The 27,973-nt window shown below is 37.4% G+C and overlaps 1 protein-coding gene across 1 annotated transcript; it reads right to left on the reverse strand.

The window, feature by feature from the left end:
- Positions 1-2,966: 2,966 nt before the first annotated feature.
- On the reverse strand, positions 2,967-27,973 carry trip10a (thyroid hormone receptor interactor 10a). Its single transcript, XM_043235554.1, is given in 16 exon segments — positions 2,967-4,382; positions 4,467-4,591; positions 5,741-5,829; positions 5,913-6,045; positions 6,280-6,389; positions 9,340-9,436; positions 9,438-9,502; positions 13,124-13,312; positions 13,626-13,772; positions 13,893-14,021; positions 14,175-14,279; positions 15,872-15,934; positions 17,309-17,456; positions 18,622-18,678; positions 20,706-20,821; positions 27,653-27,973. Coding segments are annotated over 16 exon segments (1,749 nt in total). The 5' UTR covers positions 27,677-27,973; the 3' UTR covers positions 2,967-4,230.

Genomic DNA, 27,973 nt, shown 5'->3' on the forward strand with positions numbered 1-27,973 from the left:
ATAGGGGATGAGGGAGAGGAACAGCCCGGATAATTGGGTTAATTGCAAAAAGCATGCAATTAGCTCTAATTGAAGTAACTAGGGCTGTATTCAGAGGCACTGATTCGCTGCAGAGAGTAGCTACGGAGTACATCTTTAACAATGTCTTTTTAAAACAATGGTAGCACTGGTAGATGCGCGCTGCAGAAATCATTTACGACGGCCTATCAAATGTCATGTTTTGGGCAGATAATGAGATGTAATTTTAAATAATCCTCAGGGCTCCAGACACAAGGGAATTAAAAAAACGGTGCCACAGGTAAGCTGCTATCAAGAATCCAAGACATTAGACCTCCGCTGTGTCCCAATTTGCATATCTGCCCCGAATAATAAGATCAGGATGCTGCTGTCTCAAACGTAGTATTTTGAAAAACACGCAAAAAAAAAAAAAAAAAAAAAGGGTTTGTGATGGTGAAGTGATGAGGAGTGAAACCGCAAAAGCAAGAGCCGTCTCTCACACACACGCGCCACACAACTTTTAAAATGTTTGCACCTGAAAAGTAACAGGTCTAATGGATTTAATCTTTTGAATTTTTTTTCCAAACGTAAACAGTGCGTGACAAGGCAATTTTATGATATATTAAGTACCAGTACTGGAGCACTTGGGTTTTTTTTGTTTACTGTTTTAGTGCAGCAGAATGCCAGTTTTATACAGTAAATGAGTAGCATGCATTTTTAAACTAATAAAAGGCCTAAATGAACGAATGATCTTACGTGACAACGGAATGTGTTTAGAGACGGCAGTCTTTTCCTCTTGGTAGATGTACAGCTACAAAACAAATGCTAACATCATCATTTTCTGAGCAGCAGACAGGATGTCAGAGATATCAAATATAAAAATCCCACATCTGGACTGAATGGGATGTAACATTTCTAGCTACCGTCACATAATTAGCCCATTTTTCTACCAGCAGGGTAATATATAGCGTGTATAAGGCAATTTATTGCGTAATAGCGTAATATTAGCCAAAGGGTTTATAGCTGCATGCCATTGTGACATAAGAGGCTATGCTGAGTTCAAAATTGAACACTAGCCATGTTTAACGGTATAAAACTCAGTTTGACATTTTCTATCCAAATTTGATGAGCGAAAAACTTGATTTCCGTGAAATCACTGAAAAAAATATTGAAACAACTGCTCGCTACAAAAAGTGGTAGGCACAAGATCACAGCATTAAGCAGCTTACACGGAGTATTAAGTTAAATATTTGCATATGTTTAGATCTGGCGCCCTCTAGACATGCGCTGATGCTGATCATGTGGAAGAAGCTCAGTGATTCTCATTGATTTCACAGCCGAGAATTATTTAATCATTTCTAAGAAGCCCCTCTCTGTTCAGTCAGTACAGCGAACATAACTGATGCTGCTTCATCAACTCGTATGTACACACACACACACACACACACACACACACATATATATATATATATATATATATATATATATATATATATATATATATATATATATATATATATATATATATATATATATATATATATATATATATATATATATATATATATATATATATATATATATATATATATATATATATATATATATATATATATAAATAAATATATATATATATATATATATATATATATATATATATATATATATATATATATATATATATATATATATATATATATATATACACACATATATATATATATACATATATATACACACATATATATATATATATATATATATATATATATATATATATATATATATATATATATATATATATACACACATATATATATATATATATATATATATATATATATATATATATATATATATATATATATATATACATATATATATATGTGTGTGTGTGTGTGTGTGTATATATCGTTGCCATACTAATAAATTACATATTATTATTTAATTCATTTATTCATTTAATTTTCATCAAATAATTCATTTTATTTTTTTGCCTTGAAAGCTCAACTTCATTGTGAATCCTCACAGTCCTTTACAGGCTAACCCTTGAGAATACTAAAACAAACACTAAAGGGTTCAGCGGGCTCATTCACGGAATGGCCAAATATTGATATTTAGACACCTGGATCTTGTGGCTTTTTGAAAAGGCCATTTCTCCCCCTCCCCCTCGCTCGTCCCATTCAGATTCGCACGTCCGTCAAAACATCACTCTCGGAGGTTTGTCAGTCACACGACCTTGACTGGTTTTAGATTTACGCTAGAAATACGTGTCTGTTTTTGGTCTGTTATTTAAAATACGTTACAGACGCACGAGCAAAAAACGACGAGTACCAGTTTATATTTGCTGTGGAAATGCTGCCCCCTGTCGAAACCTTCCTAGTAAACCAACGAGCCGCGAGAGGTCATGATTTCACGACTCTTCTGTTTCTCACCAGTGATAAAATATACGTTTATTAAACATAATTACGAGCATAAACGTATGTAGTTTAATCAGTTAGTAGAAGTCAACCAACGTGGTGTCGCAATGATGCTGGTTTTCGTTGTTGTTTTTTTACAGCTTATTTATTAGCAAAATAAAGTGTGTGGCTAACAGTACTTAAGCTTTAATAGCGGCTAGAATTTTCCCCTCAGGTTTTAGAAGTGAGTGAGAAACTGAGCACCATTTATAAAATTAAAAATGTAAACTTTATGAGAAGGTCTTCATGTTGCTGCATCGTCGTACTCCATAGAGAATGAAATCCTTTTGACCAGATCTACCACTTTAAATAAAACAGCAACTTCCTCTTACCAGCAGGCGGCACTTGTCAGCTGTGGAAAACAATGGCGTTACGATCGCCGCTTAAAATCACGTTTTGATTTTAAGAATTTTTTCTTTGCTACGTTATGCACGTAACTGCTGCTACAGATACACCTCCCAAAATCTCTTTCCATTGAGAATTTCACCAGAAAGAAAACAGGACATGGTGTGAACTTAGAAATGTGCTTGACATTTATAAAGACAATAAAATATTGTATTCTGAGTATGGTACATACACAAAGTTGAAGGCACCTTGACTTAGCCAAACATTAACAGTTCTGCCTTGGGCTTGTTCCAAAGACAAACAAAACAAATGCTGAACACATTGGCTCGAACCCTTGCATTTAGAAATCTATTAACTATACAATCTTTATTCATCAAGAATAAAAAGCCGGTAAGACAAGTGGTGTTGTGATGCCTAAAATATATTATTTCACATATTTATATATGAAACTCCTAAATTTGCTTCTGTCGCCTAAAATAGTTTTTCCTTAACTGCGAGTACACCGTGCATTGTTGATCTATCTGAAATAACAAATGTGTGCAGTCAACTCTTATACAAATGTGATTGATTGTTTATTATACAAACACTTATTTATATACTCAATAAATTATATTCTTTTATTTCAACAAACTATTTATTGTACTACATATCCTTAGATTTGAGAAGTGTGGCTTTTTTCTGCAGACGGCGATTTTGATTGTCATAATTTTGCAGAGCATGTCAACTTGTGTAACAGTCCTAAGTAAGTTTTTTTTTAAAAAAAGAGGGAGTTATTTAATAGTACTGGGGCGCTCGGTGTTTTCTATACACAAAAATGTCACGTCTTATTGACTCATAGATGTGGTAATCAATGTTACTGCACATTTAAGCAAGCATATGCAACACTTACTGTTGTAAAACATAATTTTTGGCCACTCGGATCATCAAAGCAAATACTTCAAGTTAAAACGCTGCTGGATCTCTTCCAGCGGAGATAGTTACGCTTTTCGCTCCAGATGCAGAATCACATCATCGAGTTGCAGATGGAAGATCTTAGTGAAGGACACACTGAGTGGATCACGGTCAGACAGAATATCTCGGCTCTGCTGATAGTCTGCTATCGAAAGTCACCATCACGCAGAGACACCACAGGAGCTGATGCGTCTGTTGAGCAATAGCTGCGTTTACATGGCGTTGTTTTTCATGCAAAATAAGGAGAAAAATTATTCCAACCTTCTCTACCTCATTTACTCCCATAATACACACCCTGAGATACTCATTCATCCTTAGAGGAGGAGTGTGTTAGCTCATTGTGCAGTGATTTCCCCCTTAAATTATCTCTCAGAGAGGAGCAGCAAGCCATGTTAGGACATAATGAGTGGTAATCTGAAGCTACTCATAGTGTTTGGTATAGTGCGTCTCTGCTGCAGCGGGTGGAGAGGGGATGAGGTCATTTATTAAGAGTGATGGTAGCATAAGAAGTTGGGATGTAGCCCTCGTCCCCGTTGTTCCGGCGCACTCGTGTCCATCCGTCGCCCTTATCCTCCTCCACTACAGACAGCACCTCCCCTTCCTGCATGGAGATGGTTCCCTCGCTGGAGCCTGCAGACAGATGGAGGAGAGTCTTAGAGGGAAAGAGGTGGGTATGATATTCGCAAACGCTCAGGCAAAGCGGTGTAATCATACCTGGGAAATTGTAGAGTGCTGTGCATTGCCCAATAGGTGCGGCGAGTTCCTCTTCCTCAAAGTCGTCATCAAATTCAGTGTAGATGGCCTGGGTGGAGTCTGTGTCATCGGAGATAGCTCCAGGACTGAAAAGAGCACAGGAAAATTCTGATATAGAAACCTGTATAAGACAGCTGGCATTTGCCTGTATTCATTTCAATTCTAGATTTATATCTGCGCATACCCACATTACTAAGCAATTTTGCAAACTATGAAAAATATAATGTTCCCCTGTCTTTTGAGAAAAATAAAAGAGAAAACCTTTAGACTGGCTCCAAATGGCCCCCAAGTCTAATTGTGAATTGTAAAATGAACCGTAGGACTGTAGGCTAGCGACAGGCTCACGTTCAACGAGATGGAAAAATACAAGGAACATTTTGACTTCTAAAGCTTTTCAAGGGTTACTCCACCTCAAAATAAGAAATTTGGTCATGGACCACTCACCCCCCACGTAAAAGCTTTGTTCATCTTCAGAACAGCATTTAAGATATTTGACTCAAGGCCCAGAAAAAGATGAAAGACATCATCGGAATAGTCCATCTGCCATCAGTGGTTCACCATTATATAACTTAAATATAACAACTTTATTCAACAATTCGGCACCATAGCACCATTTTGGAAAGTATCCACTCAATACTTCATGCTTTGATTTTTTACACAAACACCGCATCTCTGTATCGCGGCTCATTTTGTGTCAATTGGATACTTTCCAAAATGGGGCTGTGAGATATTGCAACTGTGCCAAATTGTTGAATAAAGTTAATGGTTTTCTTTTATTTTATTCGTACAAAAAGTATTCTTGTCGCTTATAACGTAACACTTGAACCACTTACTTTGTTGGACCTTAAAAGTGTAATGAAACAGTCACAAGCCTCCTGATTCCTGATTTACATAAAACATCTTAAATTGAGTTTCGAAGACAAACTAAAATTTTAGTGATTAATTTTGGGGTGGACATATTTCTTTAGATTTCTGATTTAAAAATCTGTTTTATGATCTACATTGCACGTTTAATCTTATCATCTTATATAATATAAGAAAAAAATAAATAATTTATATATATATATATATATATATATATATATATATATATATATATATATATATATATATATATATATATATATATATATATATATATATATATATATATATAAATAAATAAAAGCATGTAAACCTCTTATTCAGAATAAGCTTAATCAGAAAATCATTCAGTTTGTTGAAATGAAACTGACCTGCTAGGGTTATGAGCACCGTTATTGTTCAGAGAGTGTGTTGAGTATCGTATCGAGTCTCCACGGCCCCCTGCCTCTGCGAGCCAGGACTACAACAAACCATTAATACGAGTGTGTTAAGAAAAGCCTTTATGAATCATATAAAGATTTACAAAGGGGATTAAACTGAAACCTCATATTTGTTGAGTTCTCCTCTCAGTCTTTCCATGTTTTGTGCCGTCTGAGTGATCTGAGGTGCCAAACTGGCAGGATCTCCCATCTGAGGGTTCTTTTCATACACATCTTTCATTTTACCCAGAGCCTCGCTGCACAGAGACATAAATATATTTAAGATAGCAAGATCTCGAATCTTGATCGTAACAAAAGAAAGACAAAAGAACAAACAGATATGGTTACATGTGGCACTCAACGCCACTGATTCCTCAGAGACCTGAAGAGCTTCGTAAACAAAGCCCAGACCCCGGCAACCCCCGTGGATTCAGCTGTGGTCGGTTGTCATGGCGATAGTTGTCGGAGAGACGGCATGGCAGGCGACTCACCTCTGATCCATTTCCTTCTGCAGCTCCTTGCTGATGTCATCGATCTTCTGCTGCAAGCGTTTTCTGCGCTGCTCAGGAGGAAGATGGGTGAAGCCCTCTGTGTCCACAGACTGAGGAGATGGGCAGGGAGATGGCGTCACTCACAAAAATGTACACAAACTAACAAACAGCCTCCCCTCCAACACCACAAGCCAAGCAGTGACAGACGTGAACCAGACTGTGACCACAGTGAAAGTTCAGGTTTGCAGAATGAAAAGTTGTACTGTAGCAATTCACCACCAGGGAAATCAAACCGCATGTTATAACTGTTGCACTTAAACAATACAGACTGAGTGCTTTAACAAGATTTGGCAACACGTTTATGACAAGTAAATCAAGAAGAAATGCTTAAATAAGTGAAAAAGTTAAGTTTACTCAAAGGAATGGTCTGGGTTAAATAAAATTGCACTTTTTGAATACAATCTGTGGCATGTTGTCGACATGTTGCAGACAGTCATTTTTTTTTATTAATATTTTGATGTAAAGCTAAAATATGTTACATGGAATATTCAATAAAATGTTTCATATTTGCTCAAGTCAAAAAACCCATGCTTTCAGATTCAGACTACTTTTCTAGACAGTCTGACCAATCATAACGCTGAACTTGTCATTTTTGTCTGAGTAGACTAGCGATTGTGGACAAACTAAAGTTTGTACTGATGTCTTTCTGCGGTTGAAACAAGATACCTTCTGATGTTCATGTTTATTTTGTGGTATAACAAGCAAATATAAAAAAATGGTCCATTCACATGCCACTTAAACAGAGGTACTACAGCAATCAGTCATGTTACATTAAATAGTCACAAAACAGTGTCTGAATCTCTTAAAAAAAAACCCTGAAAGCTAAGGGTCGACTGATGTGTACAGAGTTTGTAAACAGTGTGTTACATAGGTTACATATAAAAAAAAGGGACTGTATGGCTTAATAGAACGTAAATTATGTCCCTTACTGAAATATGTAGAGGAAAACCCAGGAATGGTTGATCACAGCAAATGAAAGAGCTTATAGGACCCAATGGATATAAGCACAGGCTTAAACCAATTGCCGTTCCACAATAAGCTTATATGCCCTGGATATCAGTGAAATTTGTGATGAGAAACTACTCCAGCAGCTGCAGCGTAATAATAAGCGTGGGTATGTTTACATGATGGCATAGCATTTCTTATCTCAGCCATTTGTAAGCTCTACTAACAAAGTCAAAAGACATCAGAGCTAGTGGAGAGGACAAAGAAACGTTTTTAGGAAGTTTTATTCATCTAGTTACAGGCATCTTCCCATTATTTTATCCGACTCGTAACGCTAAGAAAATGGCTAAGAAAGTCATACATCGCTTTCGTGTTGTTACCCTTCCACTGAAAGATTGTAAGGTTGGATATTACGTTGAGCAGTCAGGGTTGGTAACAACACTAACCTAATGCTGGCGTGAATAACGTAAAAATGTAATGGCTATACAATCAAAAATGACAGTTTCATATTTGAGCATTTACTCACACGGAGCTGCAGACTTGCCCCATAGACATCCACTGTACGGGTATTGCCATTTTCTGTTGTTTTTACAAACCCGAGATAAATGAGGTCAGTAGACTTAAAGGTCCATTTAACCCGGAATATTCCTTTGAGTAACCCTCAATTAATTTAAACCACATGCAAAGATTTATCAGTGCAACTTTAAAAAGATATTCAGTACAGTACACCATAACAGCCTGGCTTCGGCATCAGTGCATAGATTCTTTGTTTTGCAGTGTCTGGATCCCTGGAATGGCTTGTCACTGTTTAAAAGCCATGATGGATAGTGTACTGTAAATTAACCCAGAGGCTGCAGTGCCTTTCGTTAAAAATGGCCACCTCTACAATGAATATGAAAGATTTTCTATCATTTGCTAGTGACTGTGTGGAGGTGGTCATATGTGAAATCCTCACAGACAGAAAATTTTCTGATAAAAAAAGGGGGAGCGAAATATACATGTACACGGCAAGTACGGCCCACACCACTGTAAAATGATTACCGTGAGCTTCTCTGGAGTAAACTGAGGAAGAGAGATATAAACAGAGTGTTTTATAAGCTGGCATCACACTAGCCGATTTCTTAGAGTCTCTCATGCAGGTCACTTCTCTTTTGTTCGGGACCACATCTTACAAAAGCAACTCACAGTTACAAACACTAGTTTCAGGGTCTCAGCTTTATGGGTGACCTACTTCGTCATTAAATTCAACTGTAGGATCCTGAAGTATCAGTGCAATATCATGGGAAAATGAATCACGATACATGATTGCATTGGCACAGCCCTAGTTAGTTTCCAGGATCCATGTGTCAGTGAACGTTAAGCTCTGATTCACTGACTTGCTATTGTCCTCCTCAAATCTCATCCAAACAGCACAAATGCTGACTGTCGACTGTGATTGTGTAAACATGCATTCGCCCTAAACTTTCATGACTAATAAAATAAGAATGCAGAAGCAGAACAGTCTATTTTTATTCAAAATAAGTCATGTTTTCACAGAAGCTGACAAGCGCTTCTGGCACACACAAGTATACTACAAGCCCCAGAGGGACAAACACACATCACACTGACTTAAAGAATGAAGTTACAGCATGCACTACATACTAATTCAATCTGACAACTTCTTATATTTCCATGGTGCCCCTGTTCTTATTTCAGGAAGCTTAATGTTGATTTGCTACCAATATAGGACACTGAAATGCATGGGAATGAGAGAGAAACGTCAGAGGCAGTCGTTTAGTTAGCTTTCCTACTCATAAGCAGAGCGAGACAGAATCACTGACAGAAGAGGGTGAAAACCATTTCAGCAACAGGTGAGTTGGCTAGTTGTGACGCCAGCCTTAAATGTGTGGCAGGAAAAGGTGAAGAGGTGGTGTTGTCGTGACTGAAGATTAGTAGTGAAAGAGCTACTTCATTGTGACCACTACTCAGAGCCAGATCAGAGCTGCTGAACGCCCTAAAGAGACAGCAGCAAACAGGTTTAGTCAGTTTGCTTGATCCCTGACCTATCACACTCACCGTTCTCTTGAGGGTCCGGAAGGAAGAGATTCGGGGTTTGACTGTCTTATTGATTTCCTTCAAACAGTACGACAGGGGGTCCCGGCCAAACTTGGGGAGGGGGTCCGTTAGCGGGCGAGGGGGGGGGGGGTGTGGAGAAAGGACTGAGTGAAGACGAGGGCAGCTGGGACAGACACCAGGCACAAACCCACAGGTACACGGGGACAGGATGGCAGGAGAGGGATGGTGGGAAGGACAGGGAAGGGTAAAAAAATAAAATAAATAATAAAAACACAAATGACAAGGGAAAAGAAAGAGACACCATCAAACACCTCAAAGCAACATCAAAACAGCAACGAGGACAACACTGGAACAACCTCAGCAAGAGCCAAGAGAAGCAAGACAAAGAAAACCCAAATCCACAAGCCCCAACAACCAAATGAAAAAGCAAACAATGGCTCCATCAGAAATAAATTCTTGGACTTGTTCAATAGATTGTATGGCTTTCAAGTGATGTTGGAATGATCGTGAAGATGAGATGAATGTGCACGATTGGCACCACATGGTGAAGCTTATTGTTATTGGTCAAAATTTGATTTGCATACCGTAATAAGTGTGTGTACCATTGATAAATGAGTTATAAAGCTTTCCAAAAAAATTGAGGTGCCAAGAGTGTGTGGTGGATTACCCATTATTAACTAAACAATTCCAGAAAGTCTCATGGCAGCAAATATATGAATTAAGGCATATATTACATATGGTGATCTTCATATCATTGTGCTAATGCTAATAAGGTTCCTGTGTTTTTCAGGAAAAAAAAAAATGCAAACATTACACATACATTTAATTCCAACCAAAACCACTTGAACGCACATCTCATAAAATTAAAGATGGGCAAACTAATAAGAAATTGCCAAGAAAATTTGTGCTGTTTGCAGAGTAAGAATTGCCAAATATAAAAAATAACTTAAACATAGCTGCTATTTTATTTTCCCACCCCATTATGGATCTAATAAGTGGAGCCACTTTTTGCCCAATCAACATTCAGAGGCATCTGCTGGACTACATAGCAACAAAAATGCCTGAACATGAGTCCTAAAATTCCAGTGAATTTGCTAAGCACACAGCTCTTTTCAAGAACCAAGTGAGCCATCTACAGCGACATCCTTAAAGTTGAAACAATAGTTCAGTTAATTTCACAAAGAGTATTTGAAAAACAAGTAATGCTCACAACCTGACACAAAGAATCTGGCTAAGCTAATAACTAGCACAAAAAAAAAAAAAAAAAAAAAAAAAAAAAAAAAAGTATAATATTATTAATATTTAGACTAACCATTTCTTAAATATAAGAACTATGGCAACAAAGCAATATTTAACTTAAAATTAATGTTCAATTCTATTTTTAGGACATTTTTTAGACCCCCTTCCTGAATCAGGCATGCATTTTTTTAATGTACAAATAAATGCAGCTTTGCTGGGAAGAAGAGAATCCTTTGAAAACATTAGCAATTAATTGTAACGCTATTATGAGTGTTATAATAAATATATTAATAGAGCTGTTGTAATTATTATGATCGTTTTAATGCATGAGCAGCTGACTAGTAACAATGTTTTAGTGCAGATTTGGACAGCAGACCCTTCCTCTTCCCATTGGTGACATGAGATAGAGTGCTAAATGGTCTCTCGCTGTCGTTGCTTGTAATGATTGTAATATCTTTCTCGGGCACTTTTGAATGCCTTTACACTGCCGACATGTTTGCTGCATTAGTGTGCGCTTATATTTAAATCACATCACATCACATCACTGCTCTGCATAATTTATTCTGTCTTTTCAGTTATTCACATTTATTCACATTTCGTTTGCCAAACATTGGGTGCATCCCTAATTAATCATATGGAATTATCTATTTTTCAAATATATCAGACACACATATTTAATTCTGGGATTATTGTTGTAGGATAAATGTGATGCTGCTTTTGTAGGATAAATGTGATATCCGACACACAAATTTCATTCTGGGATTATTGTTGTAGGATAAATGTGATGCTGCTTTCAATCATGAGTTAAACAGCTTAAATGGCAGCATAATATTGTTCCCTACTTTTTCATTAGGGGTGCCTAACCTGTAGACGAGCAGCTTACTAAGTGGAAGTTTCGCTCTGATACATACAAGTATAAATATTAAATTAAGATTTGTACCAACAATTTACCACAAATTTATGGGTAAACGAATGAAAGCATTGCACTAAAAAGTATTTCCCCACAAACTGGTTTTAGCTTCTCAACATTGTGACTGTCTCAGCCGGAAAGGAAACATGCACAGTGAGCAAAAAGAGAAGCAACAAGGAATGAAGGACGATGAGTAGAGGAAAAAGGAAGCAGATTTGCAGCCCCAGTTAAAAAAAAAAAAAAAAAAAAACACACACACAAAACAAAAAAAGATGGATTTGTACAATGATTAGGACAGAAATTAAACAAGATGACTAGACAGTTAAGCTGGCAAGCGCTAAGGCTCATGTGAAAAAGGCCTACTGTGGTGAAGAAGCAGGAAACTAGATTATTGGAGACGCAGGAAATGATGTTATTAATATGAAGGTGAAGTGTTCCTAGAAAACACTTTAGACCTACATAGGCCTCTGGGACAAAGAGAGATCCATTGAATCCTAGGCAGAGTTCTGAATCATCACATGACTGAGGCGAATGTTTTAGTAATGCTTTGCCTCCAAACCTCATTTTAAGAGGATTTTTCTCCTTAACAACTTAACCAGATGCAACCGAGCATCTATCCTGATGGCACACAGTGCACAAAGGTGTCATTGTGATGGGACTGAAGGATATATTATACAGCATATAATAGCAGTAGTGTATGTGTGTTAAGGCCCATGGCAGAGGGAGAAGTGTCCCAAAGAAAAGCACAGACGCAGCAGAATGAGCACTGGGTCACACGCTGAGCTAAACAACAGAGCTGGGGCTTTTCCATCCCCACTCACAGCCAAATAGCCATGCAAAGGGTGCATACTGGAAAACCGTAAGGATCTGTGTTGGGTATGTCAGAGTGATTGAGAGTAAGGGGTGAGAAAGGGTGAAGGTGAATCGAACCATCATGCATCTTTTAACTGTGGCAGGGAGACAAAGAGTGCTTTGGATCTAATACCTTTTCTAATCAGACCACTCAAAGACTTGCTCACAAATTAATCAATGTCTTGCCCTCAAATCTTCTCAAAGTCAGTCAGTTACCTTTCAGACTGTGCCTTTCTTCTCTTATCTCATAGTAAAGAAGTGTCCAATGCGGCTCCTGAAAGGCCACCTTCCTGTAGCTTTATTCAACTTGAACCAATTATTCAAGGTTGTTAGAATCTTCCATAAAAGCACGTTGGAGCTAAACTTAGGATGGTGGTCCTACAGGAGCAGCAGTGAACATCACTTCAGAGTTAAGTACTGTAGAACCTTGCTGGAAAAATATTCTAAGAATCGCAAATGGGTTCTAGCTGGTAAAATAATAGTCATGGCTCAATTAGATCATGGGTGTCCAATCCTGCTCCCGGGGGGCCACCTTCCAGCAGAGTTAGTGGACAGAAACTCTGAAGGATGGAGCCCTTTGCAAACAGAATTGGACAGAAATTATTTACATGGTTGATCAGATGGACTATTAGCAGTTGAGACAGCAGTCTACATGGTTAAAAGATCAGCATGGACAAGCTGATGGGATCTGCTTTGGCAACCATTGGCATGGATTTTCCAGCAGGGTAAAAGACAACTTCCCATCTCCATACAAAACAAACCATTTCATGTAGTGAAGCCTACCTTGCTCTTCTTATTGAACAACCGGAATGTTTTATTCTTGTTCTTGCCCAGCAACTCTAGAGGACCTTTAGGAGTGCCCAGGCTACTGTCAGAGGAGGCCCGGTTGATGCCCTGACTGTAATCCTCAAACTCCACATCTCCTGGTCTCTCGAAGCCAGACTTGTGCTGCTCTATTAGAACCACAGAGTCCTGAAATAAGACAGAGAAGTGTCATCTACTCCATGTGTAGGCTTGCAGAGGATTGACTGCTCTTTTAAAGTGTCTGGCTTAATGCAAGGTTGTCCGATCCTTCTCCCAGAGGGCCAATGTCCTGCTGAGATTAGCTCCAACCTGCCTGATCACATTTGCCTGGAAGTTGATTAAGCTGGCTCAGGTTTGTTTAATTAGGACTGGAGCTGAACTCTGCAGGATAGTGGCCCTCCCAAAGCAGGACTGGACACCTGTGATTTATTGAGAGCAGGAAACATAAGCGATTTTCTTAAAAACACAACAGAGAACTCACATTCCTCTCGTTGACATTTGTGCCAGCTCTGGTTATGCCCTCCAGACACTTCCCAATGATGGGCATGACATGACGCTCCGTGTCTGCAAACAGGATGTAACCCTGCGCCAACTTTTTGATGCGCCGTTCATCCATGTCCTGCAGCCTCTGCAGTGAACAAACATTCATACAGATATCAGTATGCGCTCAGCAATGGATCATTCCTTCGGTAAGCTGAGACGAACAAATGTGTCTCAACATGTTAGAACTGAGGCATGTGCTTCTTACATTGAAAATAAGAGGCATGTCCGTGAAATAGAACTGATTCTGTTCTTTGTTGTACTTCTGAAGTTGTGAAGCGTAGTCGTTTTTACACTCCTCTGCTATGTGCGTTCGCATATGCGCCTGCTGTTTGGCCTACATTAACATGCAGAAGTACAGATAAAGTGAAATCAGACACAAAGAGGAAGGAGGATATAACAATAATGCATTTGGATATGATGGAAATGAGATGGTGGGATGGGAGATGTGTGTGCCAGGGTGTGGCAAGACCTGTGAAACAACAAATACCTTTTCCACGTCGGCTTTGGTAGCATTGAGGTCCTGATCGGTTTTCTCTGCATACTGAGCAGCCTTCTCTGCTTCTCTCCACTCCCTCTCAAATCGTTTTTTACTCTACCATGAAAATAACATCCAGCACATGAATAAAAGCATTTACATACACAATGCTGTTATTTGCAGCCATTACATGGGTATTTCTCCCCAAATTAAGACCATGTCAGCATTTCCTTTCAGGTTTTTCCAAAGCTATATCACGTTCTTTCTTCTACACACATATCACTACTGACTGTGACAAATAAAACAAAAGCTTTTGGCACCACTGAATTCAAGCCTGGTTCTTATTTCACTATATAGTGCACTATGTGCCATTCAACATACAGAAGAGAGTAAAACTGTATGAGTTACTGATTTTTAGATGCAGTTGCATTTGTAGAGGAAATCTAGAAAGCATTTGATTAAAGACTGAAAAGAATTTCTAAATTGTTTGTCTAATGCATATTTGATTTACTAAAATTTCAGTTCCCACAGACCATCACTGTAAGCCTAGAGATAACTGTAAATGTAACATAATATTTACCTAATTTGCAGTGTTTTATATAAACAAAAAAGAAGAATGAATATTCTGTTTAACATATTATTATATTATATATTTTGTGTTCCTTAGAACACCATATGGGTTGGGTATATATGATGGTGGGAAAGGAATGTACAGTTTTTTGGGGTATTTAAAATTTGAAACAAGAAACATATTTGAATTCTATTGTTATGTGACATATTTCTGTGTATAGCAGGATATTTCACCTGATAATACAGGACGTGACCTGATTTAATTCGGTAGTAGTAAGACATTTTTATATAGAATATTATTAGACAGCTATTTTGCTCCGGGAGGCCACTGTGTGTTCACTTACAACAGTGAGAATATCAAATTTGGATAAAACATGAAAAACATTTTCTTTTTAAAATAACATGAATATTAAATGTTAATATTAACATATGATATTAAGGAAATTGGTAAAATAGTCACGTCACATTCAACCTTATAAAGCTACGGGAAAACTTTTTGTATGCAAGAAAAACAAAAATAACACTTTTACTCAACAGTATCTTCTCTTCCGTGTCAATGTGCATTCACAAGAGTACCACTAATTTCAAGAGTACCACTGATGACTATTTTAATCATGTCCTTACTACCTTTCTGGGACTTGAACATGGTAGCTATCTATGCAGGGCCAGAAAACTCTCTGATTTCATCAGAATTTCTTAATTTTGTTCAAAAGATGAATGAAGGTCCCAAAGGTAATTAATGACAGAATTCTTATTTTTGGGTAAACTATTCCTTTAAAGCGGTTTAAAATATCTGCTCATTGATAACTAACTGGAAAATATCAGCTGCTTCCAAAGCATTTAAATGTGAGTGTCTGTTTACACAGACACAGTCTCCTGACCCTCACCTGACCAAACACAATGGCCACAGAAATGATCAGTAAACAATCATTTCAATCCCCTAGTACTACACCACAATGAGCAGAAACAACAGAGACAAAAGAGCACTCTCCCCACAGTCAGCGCTTACGCCACAAAGAGACGTAACGCAAGCCTCTAACAGGGATGTAAACTCATCAAGAGCAGTCTGATCTGGTGTTTTAACGACACACTCACCACAACAGAGTCTCCGTCACAACCTGTCACAGAGAAAAACTTACACTGTCAAGCTGCTTGTAGGTGCCCTCCAGAGACTGTTGTGCTTTCTTGGCTTCTGACAGATGCTGCACATTATAGAGAAAAAGAGAGAGAGTGGAACCGCGGTCAGTGCGCTTTGGGCTTTCAGACATAAAATAAACACATCCAGATTTGTATGTGCCACACGAAGGCTTGTCTGAACACGAACTCTATGGTGTAAAGTATGCAAAATGTAAACTCAAAAATTTAAATGTATGTTCTGAATGCATGTTACAGATCTTACTGTGAACAATTAATATATAAATTGTATTTTTATTTTAGGCCTGGGTGGAAAAACTATCTGCATTTATCAACAGTACTTTTTCACTGATAACGATAAAAATTAAAAAATGTATGCGATACATGTTTGACTGTTAAAACAGAAAAAAAAATGTTAAATTAAAAATATAGTGGTTAAATGTAAAACATTTTCTTTCTTTTTTTTAAATATGATAAATCATTTTGTCTACTTAAACCTGCCTCTTTCTTTAGATCTTCCTCCATCCAATCAACAACCAGTGAACAGAACCAAGTCCCCGTCGATAATCAATTCTACTCCAATATATGTCAGAACACAGCAAAAAAGGTCTCTTTCTACATTTTGTTTCATTGTCACTTTTCAAAGTGGTTTTTCAGGGGCTTGCTATATGGTTGCTAAGATGTTTTGAATTGATTTTCATTATTGCCATGAAACTCCTTCGACGGTGTGAAAGGACACATTACTATGTATTTGGTGCTAAGGTGCATTCAAGTGCTTTATTATACTGCCATGAGGTTGCTAGGTCTTATACAATAGTTGCTAGGGTGTTTGTTTACTGGCCTGCCTAAAAATCGTTGATGTTCTTAGCTATGGATACGCAGGTCCCTCCTTCTATGTATGTGTTTGTGGTTTTTGTCACCTATTTTATTATCTGGAAGGTAAAAATATGATCACTTACCAAAAAAAAAAAAAAAAAAAAAAAAAAACAGAGCATATTTAGCTCATAAATAAAATGTATCATTTATGTCTGCAGCAGAACCAGTATAATTCTTAAGGTTAGTCATTTGTTCAAATTCCGGACTCTAAGTATGAGCAATAGTAATAGTGATGTTTGCCTTTGGAAGCACTAACAATAAAACAGTGTTTCATAAATTCAAAGTGACAAACAAGAGGAGACAGCTGAGGTTATATGGCAAGCATCGGCTCGTCTTTATGAAGATCACCAAAGCATTCCTCTGACAGTGTGGCACAAATCAAAATGAGACTTCCACCCCAACAGACACAAAAGTTTCTTCTCAAACAAGCAGCGTGACATGTTCTCCACCGCCTCTGCTTCATACCCACAATCCCCCTCTCTGCGTCCTTCCCGGCCCTCTGTCCCACAGCATGCTTTATTTTAAGCCTGGCCCAGTTTCTCTGTCTGAATCTCTCGTTCTCTCACCATCTTGCGCTCCTGTTTGAGCTCCTGCAGGTACTTTGTGAGCTCGATGCAGATATTGATCATCATGTTCTCGGCGATCAGCTCCCTCTGGCCTGCGTAGTCGTTCATCTCATTCAGGATGTCCAGAAAGGCCTGGTGATTGGAGAACCTAAAGAAAAGCAACACCAATGAGATGCAATGTACATGGGCGGTCAACGTGACATTTTCAGTCATTTGGGAGTACCGCAATTTCAAAAATCATGCTCATTTGGACCACTTAACTTATGAATCATACATTTCAGAGCAATTTAAGAACTGGTTTGACCAAAACATACAAAAAAAAAAAAAATCATTCACACTTCATTATGGGTTGCATGCAAGTTTACTCTATGAATCAGATGTACACTCCCTGGGATTGGGATCTGTACAATTTTTTATATTTTGCATCTGTGATTCAATCATTTATCAGTGCATACACACACACACACATATACATATATATACACACACACACACACACACACACACACACACACATATATATATATACACACACACACACACACACATACATATATACACATGTATATATACATGTATATATATATATATATATATATATATATATATATATATACATACACACACACACACACACACACACACACACATATATATATATATATATATATACACACACACACACACACACACACACACACACACACATACATACACACATAAATATACACAGTATTCACTCAAATTATGTAACCAAAAACTTATATTTGGGATGTGATTAATCACGCTTAATCATTTGCATAATAATCACAGCACTAATATACACAGACACACAGTTTTTATTATATATAAACACTATGATTTTTATAAAAAGAAAACGATAACCAATAATATCATAGCCCGCTATAACAATCCAATCAGACCCTAATGAATAAAAACTATGTTCAGTTTAACATTCAAATGCGCCACAGAGGTTCAGTGTGTTGTGAATGTAGTTTTTCACTTGCGGCTGATTTAAATGGCACCTGATTTCCATGAGTGACTTCATCAGCTTTGCTTTGGGGAGCACACGTGAAGTCATTTACAGGTGTATGCCTTTCTTTGTTTGTAGAGTTCATGCGCTTTTGTTTGGAGACAGCAGCAGCCCCACAGGTACTGCTGCTCAGTCACCATATCAACATCAGACATCAGTGATCTAGTTACAGCAACTGGGGTTCTGTCAGCTTTCTTTTCTGATGTCGCGTTGTTAAGATCGTCACAGTTATGAGGAGAAATAAGTCAATTCCAACAGCTTTGGAAGCATGCAAAATTACCTGCATTCCTGCTCTTCTTTGCTGCCTCTTTTAGGGCTGTATTTCTTGGTTAAATTCCTAGCAACCAGAAAAAAAAAAAGAAGATCAACTACATCATAATAATGTCATTTGCAAGCACTCAGGTTTCAAATAGCAAAAGGTTGCGTAACGTGCCACGCTGGAGACTGAAAAATGCAGAAGTCCTGCTGGAGCAGGTGGCTGTGAAGTATTTGCATTTGGTCTTTCCAAAATACACACATCATTTTGTATTTTGGGTTTGTCACAGGGAAATTTTCCTTATTTTTGTTTTACTTCCCACAACACTAATCAGGCACAAAAGGGAGTTTCTGGAGATATACACACACTGAATATGAAAACACGATAACATGATGCGGCACGATCACAATCAGATGTTTATATTTATTTTGTCATCTTGAAGCAAGATTCTGGACCAATGAAAGCTCACTGTGGGCAAGTGTAAGAATGTAGAAATACTGCAGGAATAAAATGATCAATGACAAGAAACTACTTTTTTGTCTGGCCCTATTCATACCTACAATGGCTTGCATACAACTAGGGCTAGGTGATAAAACGATACTTATTGCGCTAAAATTTTACTAGATATAACAATAATAGTTTGAGCCCTACATTTTGGTATCTTGATGTCATTACGAATAAAAAAAAAAAAATCACATAAATAAAATACATAGAAAAGCTTATCAAGTAATTTGGCATAATCATTTGGTGATTGTTCCCTAAAAAAATTGTTTATTAATATTTAAGAAAAAACTACATTCCGTACAATAATAAAAATCAAATATTAAAAAATTAAATGCATTCTTGACTTGGGAGAACTTTGAATTTTTTTTTTTTTTTTTTGATCCGCATCAAATGTTGACTACTGCATAACTATTTAATATAAATATATATATATATATATATATATATATATATATATATATATATATATATATATATATATATTAATGTATTCAAGTATGTATGTGTGAATATTTTATTTGTTTGTTGTTTTTTTGGGTGAAAAGGCAAGGTTACTTATGTATGGTTTTATATGACTTAATAATGAAGGATATTTGTAAAAATGTATAAAAATACAGTTTTTAATTCAAGGTGGAAGGAAATATATTATTTTCACTGTACAGTTATTTACCACATGCCATTTTTCGAGATACAGTTCTTCAGCCAAAAAGGAAATAATTGAGGCGGATGTCATCATTTACTCACTCCTATGTCATTGCAAACCAGTTATTTTGAAGAATGTGGATAACCAAAAGATTTTGGTTCCTTTTGACTTCCTTTGTATTTTTCTGTCCATACAATGAAAGAAAACAGAAAGCAAAACTGTCTGCTTTTCAATATTCCTCAAAATATCTTTTTCGGTTTACTTTCACGTTTACCCTAAACTTCACTGTTATTTCCAAACAAAAAGTCAACATAAATTCAAATTGTAAATCTTGACTGTCATTGATCCGCAAACCAAGCGCTTAACAAAATGCAAAATGTCCTGCCATTTGTCACGGTCACTGCAGACAGAAGCTCACTCGCACGGGTTTCAATTACCGCCGACCGATCACAACGGCGTAATCGAAAGGGCTCGACTGCAAAACGAAAGTTAAAAAAGAAAGGCCTTCGTGCTCATTTCTTTCCTTCGTCTGCACATGAGAAGTAGAGGCGGACGCTAATGCTAAGCTGCTTTCCCCACTTTCACTCCATCCATTCACATCCTCTCAGTCATATGCTCGTCTGCTCCCACTTCCTCTCTTCTCTCACAGCGGGAGGGAGGACAGAGAGAGAGAGAGGTGGAACTCCGAATGGTCTGGCACAGATCAAGCGAGTGTCAAGGCCCAGTCATGAATGAGAAGGGGTGCAGGCGCGAATATGCTTATCCTCTGGACCGAGGCCAACGCTACAGCTCAGAGGTGCCAACAAGTTCAGTTCTGCCCCGAATAAGTCACAAGACGCGAATATTTCACAATCGGACACAGCTCTGGAGAAAACACACACCAGCGTGCATGCACATGTACACGCTAACACACAGCTCCATCCAGAACAAACTGGATATTGAGGATATTAAAGTCTCTTACCTCAGCTGCTTGGCGTAATTCTGCTCGATTTCGGTTCGCTCCTTCACAAACTTCACGTATTTCTCCACCAGGTCCAGGCCAGATTGTGTGTGTTTATCAAGGATGTCATTTTGGTCCTGCAACATCAAAAAAAAAACATCAAGAGTAAGCCCTCGAATAAACGTGTGTGAAAAACTGTAACTTCTTTTCATTTGTGAGGCACTGATCAAGATACATTTGACCGTGGTGGTCTGACGCCACTCTTCATTCTTGCACTGGTATTTCATGAAATGCGACCCTGGACCACAAAACGTTTTTTGGAATTAAAATGTATACATCATGTCTTTGTAAGGATAGGACACTATTTATCTGAGATACTACTTGAATCTGAGGATATAAAAAAAAAAATACATATACATATATATATATATATATATATATATATATATATATATATATATATATATATATATATATATATATATATATATATATATATATATATATATATATATATATATATATATATATATATATATACATAGAAATATCTAACTATCTATAAAAATATATACATATATATATATATATATATATATATATATATATATATATATAAATATATATATATATAAACAAATATATATAATTTTTACACACACAGAAATATCCTATTTATAAAACCATCTTTAAATAGTGTCCAAATGAAGTTCTTAGTAATGCATAATGCTAATCAAAAGTTTTGATATATTTATTGTGGAAAAAATACAAAATATTTTCATGAGCTTTACTTAATATCCTAATTTTTTTTGTCATAAAAGAAAAATTATTTTGAGCCATGCAGTGTATTTTTGGCCATTGCTAACAATGTGCTACTTATGACTGGTTTTGTGGTCCAGGGTCACAAATTATTATAGGGAGGCATAACACTTTCATTGTATTGATTTTTCCCATGCCATATCCTACTCCAAAAACTTTTTCTCACTATATACGTATTAAACAAGAATTGAGTGTGGGAAAATTCTGTGATAAATTTAAGAAAAGTACCATTAAGCAATAAAACAACAATCTCTTAACAATGGGTCTCTTAAAATCATGACCTGTCAGCCAAAAAAACTGGCAAATCAGCTCAGCATCACAGAACACAGTCTGATGAATAATTATGACACATGACGTGTCATCGATGTGTAGAGCTTAGCTAGGCCACATCCTGTAATGCTGAAACAGTAGATTTTAAACCTGGAAGATAACAATCCAAAACGAACCTTTTTAAACCAATGTTAACAATGTTCTCTAAACTCTGGACTTGTGGTAGTACCTAGGGTAGCAAAATCCACTAAAGGAGGTAGAGCCTTTTCCCAGTTGGCTCCTAAACTCTTCAACAGCCTTCCTGAAATGCTAATTTTTTCTATTTTCTTTGTTTCTGGCGGGACTGCCATCGCAAGCTTCAGTCTGGATCCATCCCTCACAAAGATCTGTGGTCTGATCGTAACATAAAAATTGCTGTTGATAGTGTTCACCATCTGTTTGATTACATCTCGTGAACTGCGTGATTTTTACTGTGCATTCTCCTCCGTCACCTGGCTTGAAATTGTTTTGCGACGACATGCGCTTCATTGTGGAATACACCCGTTAGGTTCTTTCCTCAGTTACTCCTGGTGTTTTCCACAATTTGAAAACGATAAACAATGTGCAGAACATCTCAGTTAACACCATAGAAATATAGCATTTAATAACCCTTTAAAAAGCTGGTTTAAATAGACACAATGCTGCCAAAAAAAGAGAACAGAAACACTTGTGAGATCTGAAAACAGAAATAAAACGGGTTTAAAGATGAATCAGAATTTTGAGCTTTCTGGTTCCAGGTAACTGTTTTATAAATTAAGTATAAAAAGTTATCAAATTTTCCTGAACTTTACTTTTAAAGGAACACCAATATATGATCTTAGGTCCACGCATTTTACCATTTTTAATCTACTTTACCTTCACTAGTCACAAATGCTCCTGCAGAAATGTATGAAACAAATTGTAAAAAAGAACTAGTAAACAGCTTTAGATTACATATGCCACCACATCTCATTAGTAGCAATGAGCATGCATTCATATAGTGCTTCTGAGGGTGGGCTTTAGGGGGATCTTGTCTAAATCATGTAATCATGAAGATGTTGCATCAAGATACACGCAGGACAAATTGCTTCAAGTTTGACTAACCTCAACCATTGATCAAAGCTCTGCATGAGAGCAGAAAGCTTGCATCTGATTATGCAAAGTGATGGCCTGGCCATACCGGCTTCCTCACTTGAATCAATCCAACTAATTTGAGAACAGAAAAAGTAAAAAGAGGAACAGCAGACTGCCCATGGATGAATATTGCAGCTTCTACAGAAACAGCCAGACTTAAAGCCCAGAAACTGTCAAATTGCAACAATAAATGCTTTTATGTGCACATATGTGCCTCTCGCAATAATCAATACATCAACTTATCGCACAATATATGTATATGACCTCAATAATTTTGGTGATGCAATATAATCGCCCAATTTCCATTAAAAAAAACACAATAATATAACAAATGTTTTATGCATTCCACTTGTGCAACTTCTTCTTACAACTACAGCAATGAGGTGCTAGTTCAGTTTTTTTAAATCCTACTACAAAACAATGTGATCTGCAAATACGGCCTTGTTTAGGGATCTGTGCCTTTGTGCATACAGAGATCTGAATGCTAAACAGGAATCGTGTTTTTCAGCAATAATGAGCACTCTTACTTTTCTCTGTAGATGAAAAAAAATCTCTATAAAAATGATTTGCGCATTTGTATTTTTTTTTTTTTCACTCGCCCTTAACATTCAAATGTTTTAAATGATTAAGAGCCAATATGCTCACCAAGGCTGCATTTATTTTCATCAATATTCAACATTTTGTAAAACATTATTACTAAACATTAATTAGTATGTTTTTTTCGGTTTTAATATATTTTTCATCGTAATTTATTCCTGCGATTACAAACACAACACATAGTTAATCGTAATTAATTCATAATTAATAAATGTGACCCTGGTGCACAAAACACAGTAGCAAAGGTATATTTGAAGCAATAACAAGAAACGTATCATTGCATGTAATTATCAACTTTTACTTTATGCTAAAAATCATTGAGTAAAGGTCCTACCATAAATATATCAAAATGTATAGTAATAATGTGCATTGCTAAGAATTTAATTTGGACAACATTAAAGGTGATTTTCTCATATATATATATATATATTATATATATATATATATATATATATATATATATATATATATATATATATATATATATATATATATATATATATTATATTTTATTTTTTTTTTTTTGCACCCTCAGATGACAGATTTTCAAATAGTTGTATGTCAGCCAAATATAGTCCTATAATAATCTAAATGAAATTTATTCAGCTTTCAGAGGATGTATACATTTTGTGGTCCAGGGTCATTAATACTAACGCCATGCCATCTGCAGTGCTGACGTGAGTTAAGTGAAAGAGTCATCAATGAGCTGTCCTGCATCTGTCCACACAAAGAACATCCCAGAGACTCCCTGCCTGTTCACAACCCTTGACCCTATAAAGTTATCTGTGGGAGGCAGGGGGTTCCTCGGGGCTTTAAACTCATCCTGCCACAGACAGGACACAGGAAGTGGAAGTCTTCTCTACTTCCTGCTGCATTTCAGTGGTGCGCAACAAAAATATGAATATCACATGCGACTTCCTACAGCATGCCCGAAACAAAACAAAAACAGACCTAGAGACTAATTTGTCAAACATTTGTCAGCATTTTCCTGAAGAAAAATATCGGAAACGGTCCCGTTTGGCTGTATTTTTCCCCTTTTCCCAGTTCCTTATTTGGTGGGGCAGTGCGTTACGTATCAAGTACGGGTCTGAACATTTGAGAGAGCTGATATCTTAAAGCACCCCCAACCCCCTCGGTGCTACCTCCATCGGCCCCGGACCTAGATATGCGTTTTGAAGTGGGAAGGAGGGAGGTGCCTTTGGGATGACATTCCTAACAAGCCAAGCCATGTCCTGACTCCACCTACTCCTCCTCTCTCCTCAAAATGGAGTCCATTAATATAGAACAAGAGAAGAATTCCCTACCCCCTCACAACCCACTCACTCGCAAAAAATAGAGTGCTTTTCAACTTCATTCAAAACAAAGCCTCAAGAGGCGGTTGTTTATGTCGGCGATAATCACAAGCTAAGCTTCTGTTTGCATGCAAATATTTATACAGCAAATTTGTACGGAAATGTTTGTGTTGACAAACTTGAAAGCCAACGCCAAAACACAAGGAAAAGTCAATAACCAAGAAATGACATTGTTCTTCAATACAATAGAAAGATTCTCAATATCATAAAGCAAAGAAATACTATTACTGTAAATACAGTTTTGAACTTAAAAACATCATCAGTTAAATTCAGCACATCATATACAACTGTACGTTTGTTTAAAGAGGTATTTAAGATATTATTTATTAATTAAATACTTTTTTTTTGCATGACAATGGGTCATTGAGAATTTAAAGGCTTATTACAATTAAAAATAATCTTTAAAGCATCCGAAAAACAGGTCAAATTTTCCAATTTATGCATAACCAACGTATTTCCGGATTGTTTGCATAAAATTCAAATGAAGAAATTAAGTGTTCAAGAGTTCCTCCAATTTTCAGTTATTTTGTCATCATTTAATAACTATCATCTAGGCAAATTCATAATACTTTGGATTTCTTAACAAAAACCATTGGATTTTTTCGATATTTATAATTCTTTGTCCACATTGAGAACCTAAATAATCAAGATTTAAAAAAAAAAATAAATTTAACAAAAAGACATTTTAATCACTTTTTAAAGCCATGCCAGCATCACGGTTCAGTTTTGTTCAAAGATGAGCAAAAACAAACAAGTTTGTGATTATTTTTTCGGTTGAACAAACTTTTACATGTAGACTAAAACAACTCCCTCAGATTCGAATCAGCAGTGACTTCACTCAAAATTCACACCAACCGCTATCATCACAATCTTAAAACCGACAGAGATCCCCTTTGAAAGCATCCACTGAGGTTATAAAAACAGTCCTGGGCATAATTTACAGCAGGGATCCTCTTATCTGTGGCATTGTATTCAGCCTAGTCTTGACCCCTCCCTTGTACTTTTCCGCTATCATTAACTCCTCCTTCCCCTAATGCAAAGCTATTCTCCCAGCCTGTGCAGAGAGTACCAGTCCACAACTTCCCCAATACGAGAGTCCACAGCGAAATGCCACTGTCCTTCGTCATTCTCTAATGACTTAATAAGGAGCCTGCCGTGGGGCATTTCTCAAGACATGCCGAAAGAATTTAAACAAACGCTAAAACCAACAAAAATTAGCCGCTCTCCTATCAGTAAACGGAAATCTTGACCTGCTAAAAATAGTTAGTGGATTAACAGCGAACGAGTGGACAGATGCCGTAGCGTAGCCATGGGAATGCCACTTAATGACTAACTCGGCCAAAACCAATTAGGCAAGACATTGTGACGGTAAACCAATGCTAGACTTATGAGAAACACTGCACGCACTTTGCACTAGGAATGCCTGAAGCGTCTACACCTGAGAAACAAGTCCTCACAAACCCCAGCTTTCACTTCTGTTTACTACCAAGCTGAAACCACTGTAATTTCCCTGGCTGGCAATGGCGTCCCTCAAAAAGCACGGAAAAAGGGAAACTTTCTAGCGAAGCGGAACACCAAAATAAACAGCGATGTGAACTGGATGATGCGTTTTTATAAAATTAGGGCAAAACTAATTAGGCTGGTGCAGTAGAAGACGGAAAGGGGACAGCGGACAGAGGCCTAGGGGGAGCGACAGCAACGAGGTCAAACAATCCCCACCCACTTCAGAGCAACGCTCCATTTACACACTGCAGGCATGTGGAAAGGTCTGACGGCGTCTGCCTTTAGCCAAAAGAGGTGGGAACCTCAGAGCGCAGATGGGACATTATGGGAAATGGGACGACTTAAAACAGGCAGGATGATGTACAGGTGACGGTGTCACGGTCCATTTCTCTATCCTACATTCGCGCTTCGACTGGCACGAAGTCGAGTAGTCGCTGGAGTCCATTTGGGGCAACAACAAAAAAAACAAAGTGTCAAGAAAACCCAGTAAGGGTCACTAAATAAAGATCTTTCTCGGGCGTCTGTGGTAAGCAGGGTCTGCTTATTAAAGCCCTCCAAATGATCTACGAAACACGCCGAAACCCAACAGCAGGCTTTGTAACATGCATTCTTAAACGGGCAGAAAGCACTTCTCATTAGCAGTACACTATTAAGCCTGCGTGAGATGGTAAACAAAGCCAAAGCACCTTTTCCAAAGCAGCCTGGGAATTGAAATAAAAACGGCACTTAGTTAAAAACACAAGTTAATCACAAAATAGTGGCACTAATGCAAAAAGCTGTTGGTCGTACCTCACATACGTGTAATTAAACAACAAAACGAATCACTCAAAGTCATCATAGCTAGCTAACCTTAATAGGATAGATAGATAGATAGATAGATAGATAGATAGATAGATAGATAGATAGATAGAGCCTATTTAATATTGAGTTTAGTCGGATACAATGATTATGGATAACGGTTACAGCTCTTGTTGTTGTTGTTGTTGTTGTTGTTGTTGTTGCTATGATTCTGCTCAACTTTAGAGTATAAGCGGATGTTCACATTCACCGCTGAAGTTAAATGTTGACAACTGACAAGTTCAAAAAGTGAGGTCATAAATATATTTCACAGTTTGCCAGGTCGCGTTTTGATGCATTCATCCTCTTCGAGGTTGCCGACAAATAACGTTAATTCAGGCACACGCGTTCGGTCGCGAAGAGCTCGGGTCGCGCCGCCGTGTGTCGGGGAACAGAGGGATGAAACTTAAACCACAAAAGTCTATCCTCCGAACTTACCCAAAGCTCGGTGCCCCAGTCCATGTTCAGCTCTCCCGGCGCTCCACTCTATCAGGCTGCGAAGTTATCCCGACTTACAAGAGTAACAGATGTTTAAAACAGGATCAAAGAACGAGAGTCATTCCTTTCCCACACATTCGCGCGCGACGCTGAACAAATCGCGACGGATCTCCGGCGGCAGCTACTTTGAGGTGGCACAAATACTTTTCGTCGCAAAGCGAGAGAAGGATCAACTGGATTTCATTGCCGCGTCACTCCCAGATCCCTAATTCTTAAAGGAGCCGCCGGATCCAGTTTCCAGCTTTCAGATCTGCCTGTCTG

The sequence above is a fragment of the Puntigrus tetrazona genome, chromosome 3 (assembly GCF_018831695.1).
Source record: "Puntigrus tetrazona isolate hp1 chromosome 3, ASM1883169v1, whole genome shotgun sequence".
NCBI classification, from domain to species: Eukaryota; Metazoa; Chordata; class Actinopteri; order Cypriniformes; family Cyprinidae; genus Puntigrus; species Puntigrus tetrazona.